Source organism: Heloderma suspectum, chromosome 17 (genome assembly GCF_057233095.1).
Source record: "Heloderma suspectum isolate Gila_16-S chromosome 17, 16-S_ref, whole genome shotgun sequence".
In the NCBI taxonomy this organism is placed as follows: domain Eukaryota; kingdom Metazoa; phylum Chordata; class Lepidosauria; order Squamata; family Helodermatidae; genus Heloderma; species Heloderma suspectum.
Window position 1 is genome coordinate 10,135,331 of NC_139474.1, and position 8,553 is coordinate 10,143,883.

Sequence of the window (8,553 nt, forward strand, 5' to 3'; positions counted from 1 at the left end):
GTGATTGACCCCAAGTGCCAGGATTACGGGAGTTATTTGCCCTCACCCATCCGTTCTCCCCTCCCAGTAAAGTGAAAAATAATAAACAGCCTAGGAACCAAAATCCACGGGATGTTCAGATGCTTTATTGCTTGCCAGCTGCAGTGGAGGAAGGCGGGAGGAGGGCTAGCTGGGGACGGCAGAGGGGAAATCAGGGATCGGCCAAGGCTGCTGCACCCTTTTGGACGATTCTATCATAATACTGCCCCCCAATGGCCCCTTCATATCCTGCGGGAAGAAAGGACAGGATTAGTGCCCTGCCCCAGTAAGCGGAGGGCTACTCACAATTTTGATGTTGTATAGTTCATGGAGTATAAGCCTTCTAGACTTCTGACACATTGGCTGGGTTCACACAACACGATAACCCACAGTCAGGGTTGAGTATGGGTTGAGTGTGGGTTGTCATAATTGAGCCATGGGTTGTTGTTGAACCGTGGGTTGTTCAGCTGTCTGAACCCAGCTATGCTAACAAACCATGGTTTGTTAACCACAAACAACCCATGAAGAGATTCCATGGTTTGTTGTTGGGTTGTAAACTGTGGGTTCGTGGTTAATAAACCATGGTTTGTTAGCACAGCTGGGTTCAGACAACACAACAACCCATTCTTCAACAACAACCCATGGCTCAATGACAACCCACACTCAACCCATACTCAACCTTGAGTGTGGGTTATCGTGTTGTGTGAATCCACCCATTTGCTGCCCCTAAAACACGGGTGGGGAACCTTTGGCCTGTGGGCTGCATTAGTATGCAAAGCCTCCTCATCCAGCCCGCAGTGACCCCTGTGGGTATCCCACTCCCTTCCCCAAAACCAGGGCTGGCCAAAGACATTTTGGTGCCTGAGGCAAAGAACAAGATGGCACCTCCCTCCCATTTCATATGCAAAGCTGACTGGCCTGGCTGTTGAATAATTCTTCAACACTGGCAATGGGACAACCTCCCCCACTGTGCTTGAAGACAGCAAACTAGCTTAGGGGGCACAGGGCAGGCCATGTAGCCCACAGCCCTCTCCTCCAACCCCTTGCTGTTGCCTGAGGCAACTGCCTCACTCTGCCAAACGGTAGGGCTGGCCCTGCCCAAGCCCTGCACTATGGTTTGCCCTGGGACCTTCTGCAGTCCACCTTAAGCAACAGCCCCTCCCCAGAACAGCCCCTGCCTTGAATCAGACCATAGGTCCATATTGCTCCCTCCAAAGACAGCCGTTCCCCCAGCCCCAGGCAGAGCAGTCTTGTCCCGGCCTGCTCCCTTGCGAGCCAGGGGTTGACGTGGGGGGTGGGGCCAAGCAGGCGCTCTTCCACTGAGATATGGGCCTTGCCCAAGTGGGAAGCTCTCCGAGGCTTCAGGCAGAGAGGCTTGCCCAGCCGTGTTGACCTGGGATCTGCTGGGGATTCAATCTAGAAACTTTCCCACGCAGAGCTTATTCAGAGGAAGATGGTTTATACGAGGGGTGCAGCAACTCAGGCTCACAGGGCAAATCCGGCCTCCCTGGGGTCCCAAGCCAGCCATCCAGAGTTCCCCAGATGGCCATGCCCCCTCCCACTGGCGCCAGCCCTCTCCCACCTGGTACCTGGACGTCTTGATGCATAAGACATGGCCTTAAGAACCTCAAACGGGTGCTGCGTCCATCACGACCCCTGGCATCAGATCTTCTTCCCCCTCTAGGTCCAACACCAATGTGGTTTTTGCTTCCAGTGCCGGCTCTGGTGTGGGGTCTGCTGCTGGTTTCACCTCCCCCTCTGGTGGTGGCTGCACGTCTGCCTTTGCCAACGAACCTGGCACTTGCTCAGGATTGATCCTGGCCCTGTTCCTCAGGGACAGTCTAATGCCATTGCAGATACTTCGTACTTTTTCATTGGTGTCCACGTACCCATCACCGGTCTTGGAAGGAGGAAGAAGAGACTCCTTACTGCCCTAAATAGTCCACCCCCATGCTTCTGCAGAACAGCCCATGAGACAGTGCAGTACAGTGGTTAGAGCGGCAGACGATGATTGGGGAGACCTGGCTTCAAATCCCCACTTGCCCACAAACCCTCCTGGATTACTCTAAGCCAGTCGTTCTCACTCTGCCTAACCTACCTCACAGGGGTGTTGTGACAATAAAAGGCTTGGGGTGGCATATGTGCCATCTGAGCAATTTGAGGTGAGGATGGGATAAAAACCCTACCGCTGCCTCTGGTCCAACGTGTTTTTGAAGTGTTACCAAAACCCCCACAATCCTGTACAACAAAGGCAAAAATGGGATATATGTATACACTCCAGGGAGTGATCCCTCCTTCAGACTTCCTTCAGCTCTTTGAAAACCTTATCAGCTCATCACTATCTTATTCATGCATGCATGGGAGCACCCCATTTTCCCTATGGGTCCACAGGTGGCATCTCTTTACCACCCACCAGCCAGAATCAAATGCATGCCTCAACATGCACAGCACCCTCCAGACAATCCTCAGGTGTGTGTGTGTGTGGGGGGGGACTTGCCAAATCAAAGAGCCCACTCAGTACTTACATTCTTAGAGTGCAAAACCTCGCCAGCCTCTGGGAGAATGATCTCAAAAGCACCACGTTCAGCGACTTCCCCGATCTGGAGGAGTCCAGGGAAGAATCAAGAGGGACAGAGAAAATCCTCACCGGGTGATCTTGGGCCAGTCACTATCTCTCAGCCTAGGCTACCTCACAGGGTTGTTGTGAGCATAAAATGTGGGCGTGGGGAAACCAGTTATGCTGCACCGTGCTCCTTGGACAAAAGGGCTGGATTTAAATGTAATAATAAACATTCATATTAGTGCATCATGGGTTTCTGTCCAAGTGTTCCCAAGTGTTTCCCACTGTACGTTACAGAAGGGGCACATGCTGCCCATACTATCCTCCCCCAGATGTGTTGGAATATATTTCCCATCATCCCCAGCTAACATGGCCACTGTACAATAACCCATCCTCCACTGATTTAAAAGCCAAGAGAGAGATGATACTTTTAGTAAATAATATACTTGGAGGGAGAATGTATATATAAAGGCACAATCCTATGCATGCTTACACAGAAAAAAGTCCTGCAATTCCCAGCATGCCCCAGCCGGCCATGCTTTTTTCTGTGTAAGCATGCATGGGATTGCGCCTTAATTGTCCTAAAAGAGTTTACCCACAGTTCAAAATATACCTCGGCATCTGTGACATATGTGTGGAACAGCAGGTCACGCACCACCTAGTGTGGCTTAATGTTTATGCGCATGCATTTAAATGCATGTGTGCTAGGGCGATCAAGCTACATGTCTCCCCACACTTACGAGATATGCAGCACGATCCTACACTTGTTTGCTCTGAAGCATGTCTCACTGTGTTTCATGGGATTTATTCCCAGATAAGCACGCATATGACTGCAGCAAAAGTAGGAACAATGACCACAGATGTAGAAACTGCCCGTGGTAAATAGGAAAAATTTCTATTTTTTAGAAATAGAAATTTGAAGTTAGAAGTTTCTTTGACTTCTAACTGGGGCCAATGGAATAGGGAAGGTGTCAGCCTGCCCCAGCCTAGCGCCCTTCAGTTGTGGTGGACTACAACTCCCATCATCCCTGGGGATGATGGGAGTTGAGGTCTCTGCAGCTGAAGGGCACAGATTTGGGGGAAGGTTGCCACAAGGCAAATCTACATTTGCTCACTTGCTCGGAATGAACACACAGCTGAATGTTCCCTTTTATAAAAAAGGGAAAGGGAAAGAAAGGTGGGAAGAAGATAAACCTGCCCTGCATGTAGAAAACTAGCAGAACAGGGTGCAGCCTGATGTAAAAACTTTCCTCCTGGTTTGCTAGTTTGTATTACTTTCGGGGAGTTAATTTTGTTTTTTTTAATGGGGGGGAATCATTTAAAAAATGACACCCTAGCACTTGTCTGAAATGGTACAGTCCGGTTTACCACCTCAGGACTGTACCACCTCTTTCTGGCAGCTGTAGACCAGGCTTTAGCAGTGGCACTTGGAGGGATCGTCGTGCTGTCAGGTACTCAGGGCAAATTACCCCCTCCTTTCTTCCCCAGTACTGGGGGAACTACATCCCTCCCTTCCTCCTCCCACCACCCTGAGACCTTGCCCCCACCCCCCTCAAGTGACTTACAATTTCCAACTTGTTTGGGAAGCATTTTTCCAGGAGTTGTTTAAGCTGGAAGAACTGGAGAGATGGATCAAAGCAGAACGGAGTCAGTTTTTTCTCCCCCATGTGCGTAGGGGTGGGGGGAAAGTACACAAAGTTCTGCTCCTGAACCCTATTGGGCGAGCAGAGGCACGTACCCCCAACCCTCAACACTGGAGTGGCAAAAAATAACGCACAGAGGGCAATTTTAAAACATGTGGGAGGAATAAGGAAACACAGAAGGTGTGACAGTTAAGGGAAGTTTAGTATGTGGGGGGGGGGTGTCAGGACAGAAGAGGACTGAACAGAAAGCAGGCTATTACGGAGTCCTTCTGCAGGGCTACTTACCCGGGTTTTGTACCCTCAGGTGCCTCTACAAAACAAAACCAACAAAATGAACAGTCTGTGTGTAGCCAACTATTTTTTAACTGCCCCTTTAACCTCCAACTTGTCCTTAAGGTAAATGCATTCTGCCCATGCTCTGAGCCACTTTCATTCATTAGGACTTCGCAGATATGGGGGTTGGGGCCCTGCTGTTTAAAACGGTTTGGGGACTTTACCCTCCATCACATTAACCCCCTGGTGGAGGCTCAGCCTCTGCTGAAAGACAGAATCATCAGCTCTGTACTGGTCAATTCATCCAGTCCAAAACAAAGTAAATAACTTGGGACATTAAGCCACACCATATGCTACATAGACAGGAAGGCCCTTTGTGGGTGTCCCTGCCATTTGATGCGAGGCAGGTGGCTACCAGAGATAGGGACTTCTCAGTGGTGGCTCCCCAGTTGTTGGAATGATCACCCCCAAGAGGTTAACCTTGCACCTCCCTTCTTCGAGAGACAACTTTAACCCTTCCACCTGTTCTGTGCTGTTTCTAAGATGTCCTAGCATTTCAGCTTATTTTGTCATCATTTCATATTTATGTTTTAATCGTTTATTTCATTTTTGTAAACCACCTTAGGTATACAATGAAAACTTGGTTTAAAAATACTTCTAACAAACAAGCATGACACCCTCCACTCCCTTTCCTTTTGTCCTAATTTGAAGCCTCCCCAAAAGACATCATAACAGGGCACCAGTCCAAATTGTGTCTCTCGCCCAGATTATGAGGGAGTGGGGAGAAAGCCAACTAAAAAACTTGGGATAAGGGTAGGGTAGGAGGGTGACCCTTCATGCCTTCAGAGGGGCTGCTTTCCCCAGCCAGGTGCCTTCCAGATGTCACTGGACTACAAGTCCTGTCATCCTTGACCATTGGCCATGGGAGCTGTAGTTCAAAACATCTGGAAAGCACTAGGTTGGGGAAGGTTTCCTGTGTGGTTGATTGACAGAGAGACTTCATGCTTCCAGGAGACAGGGAACCAACACCAACACCACTATCCCACCTCACCAGAAAAGGATCTTCACTCGGAGCAGCGAGGCTGAAGACATGGCATCTTCTAGGGTTGGAGCGATCCACTCCCACCTGCCTGGACCTGGGGAGTGGAAAAAGAGGTGAGAGCTGTTTCCCACTCAATCGGGGTGAAGCACCAAATTACGACACCCCACCTGAGTCGGCTTACTGAGGGGGTAAAATAGGATTTGGATCCCAGAGAGTTTCAAGATGGCGGCATTAGTGCCCTCTCTACACTAGGCCTCGGAATTCATGCTTCTAAGCAACCACCGGGAAATTCTCTCTGTCCACAGACAAAGAGCAGCTAAGAACATGAGAAGAGCCATGGTGGATCAGACCAAGGGTCCATCCAGCCCAACATTCTGTTCACACAGTAGCCAACCAGCTGCCTGTGGGAAAGCCACAAGTAGGGCATGAGTGCAACAGCATCCTCCCACCCATGTTCCCCAGCAACTAGTATTCAGAGGCATATAGCCATTGTGACTAGTAGTCATTGACAGCTTTCTCCTCCATGACTTTGTCTAATCCCCTTTGTAAGCCATCCAAGCTGGTGGCCATCACTACCTCTTGAGGAAGCGAATTCCATAGTTTCACTCTACACTGTGTGAAGGCGTTCTTTTTGTCTGTCCCGAGTCTTCAACTATTGAGCTTCATGGGATGACCCCATTGAGTTCTAGTAGTATCCACACCATCTTTCACTTCAGAGGAAATAACACGCTGGGCAATTGACTCAGCAGTTAAGTCTTACTGGGTTCACTGAGGCTTACTTCCTGGTAAGCGTGTTTAGGATTTGCACCATTAATTTGGCATAACTATCACACATGCACCCCTCCACCTTCATCCTGTACTCCCAGTTCTGTATGATATCTGGAAAGAAGAAACATCAAGGACCTAAACACCAACTCTTCGATTTACCAGGCACAGGCCTAGGGTGGCCACATGTTCTCTTTGCAGGGGACAGCACTCTCTTTGAGGGCATCCTCTGTTTCAGGGATGGGCGGAAGGTTGATCACTCAGAGATACCAGCTGATCTCTGGGTATTTTTCAGTGGATCGGCAAGGGTTTCTGACTCACAGTTGCTTAACAACAGCAACAAATGACAAGGCCTCCTCTGCCCAAAATGAGGACAATGCAATAAAAAGCTGATTAGGAGGAGATTTGTATGTGAAAGGGGCCATGAGCTCAGTTCCGGTACTGAAAACAAACTCCTGAGCTGAGCTTGTACTCAGACGTACCCTGTTCTTTAATTCTAAGTGACTGTCTGGCCCCTAAGCCAATATTTTTTACCTGGGTCTCAAAACTGTGAGGGCTGGCTCAAGATATTTTGCTGCCTGAGGCGGACAAGATGGCGCCTTCCCCTCCGGACTGGCAGTTGAATCCAGTATTCCAATACACACAGAAAGAGAGGCAATCACCCCCAAATTGGACAGCTCTAAAAGGGGATTATTATCATGGCTACTAGTCATGATGGCTGTATATTACCTCCAGTCAGGGCCAGTGACAAGGGTAGGCATGGTTGGGCACCTGTCGAGGGCCCACATCCCAGCAGGTGCTTACCAACAACAGCCCCCCAGAGTTGCTCATCCTCTTCACCATGGCAGCCTGCTTGTTCACCTGCCTCTCGCTCTGGCCCAGACAACAGTGGTGGTGAGAAGGAGGAGCAGTGAATGCCATGGCCTACTTGCTCACTGGCTCTCTGCCTGCCAAGCGAGCAAGTGGTAGCGATGGTGAAAAAGATGAGGAAGAGCAATAGCAACCGGTGACAATGGCGGTGAGAAGATGATGGCGGTGAAGGAAGGGGCCCATTGTAGGCGCCTCGCCCAAAGGCCCTCAAAAAGCTGGAGCTGACACCACCTCCAATGTCAGAGACAGTATGCTTCTATAATATAGTGGTGAGAGTGTTGGACTGGGACTCGGGAGATCTGGGTTCTAGTCCCTACTTGGCCATGAAGCTCGCTGGGTGACTTTGGGCCAGTCGCTGAGTCTCTCAGATTAACCTACCTCACAGGGTTGTTGTGAGGATAAAATGGAGAGGAGGATCATGTAAGCCACCTTGGGTTCCTTGCAAGAGGAAAAAAGGTGGGATAGAAATGTAATAAATACAAAAAAATACCAGTTGACTGGCAACAGAAGCAGAAGAGGGCTATTACCCTCATGTCCTGCTTATGGGCTTCCCAGAGACAACTGGTTGACCACTGTGGGAACAGAATGCTGAACCAGAAAGGCCTTCAGGTCTGATCCAGCTCGGCTCTTCTTAAGTTCTTAAATAAATCTTATCCCCCACCCTGGCTGTAGGGAGGTAGAAAAGAGCTAACTGATGTAGTTGGCATTAACTATTACTTCTGACTCCAGTTTGTCTTGAGTTGCGAAACAAGACACCCAAATGGAATCTGTGTGTTGAATCGGCAGCACAGGACATTTATAAGAAAAAGGGCAGATCAACATCCGTCCATTTGGGTTTAGGTGGTTCTGCTTCAATTAATCTCTCTTCAAAGAGAAATTGGGAAGGGTGGGAGGGGAAGTACATACCCTGGTATGTGTGTGTGGGGCCGACGTGATCGGCCAAGCCTCTGGATTTATTTTTAGTTTATTTGGACCAAGGAAAAGAGGTACTAAACAAGGGGTTCTCTTCAAAGACAGGTAATGAGCAGGCCACAATGAACAAGGCGCTACTGTGAGACAGGGCGGTACAACCCATCGAGAGAATTTGTGGAATGTTAATTCCAAACTAGACTTCTTGGACCTTTCCTGATTACCACATGATTACACCGTAACTGTGCAGTTGATACGGGAAATGTCCAACTCCCCACTCAGCTATAAAGTTCACCAGATAACCAGGGCCAGTCACTTCCTTTCTCAGCCTAATCAATCTCGCAGGGTTGTTGAGAGGTGAGGATAAAATTGTGGGTGTGGAGAGAACAATGTAGGGTGGGCAGGGTTGGTCCACAAGACATTTTGCTGCCTGAGGCAAAGGACAAGATGGTGTCCTCCAGTCCATGTTCAGA

The 8,553-nt window shown here is 49.3% G+C and overlaps 1 protein-coding gene across 1 annotated transcript; it reads right to left on the reverse strand.

Annotated features, from left to right (window-relative positions):
* Positions 1–105: 105 nt before the first annotated feature.
* Positions 106–8,246, reverse strand: LOC146334442 (uncharacterized). The gene is made up of 8 exons (XM_084823612.1): positions 8,162–8,246; positions 6,316–6,415; positions 5,546–5,630; positions 4,507–4,531; positions 4,144–4,331; positions 2,544–2,618; positions 1,608–1,918; positions 106–267 (listed from the first exon to the last, which is right to left on the reverse strand). Exons 1-7 carry the CDS (start codon positions 8,244–8,246, stop codon positions 1,646–1,648), a joined length of 831 nt encoding a protein of 276 aa, XP_084679738.1. The 3' UTR covers positions 106–267; positions 1,608–1,645.
* Between the last annotated feature and the right edge of the window lie 307 nt (positions 8,247–8,553).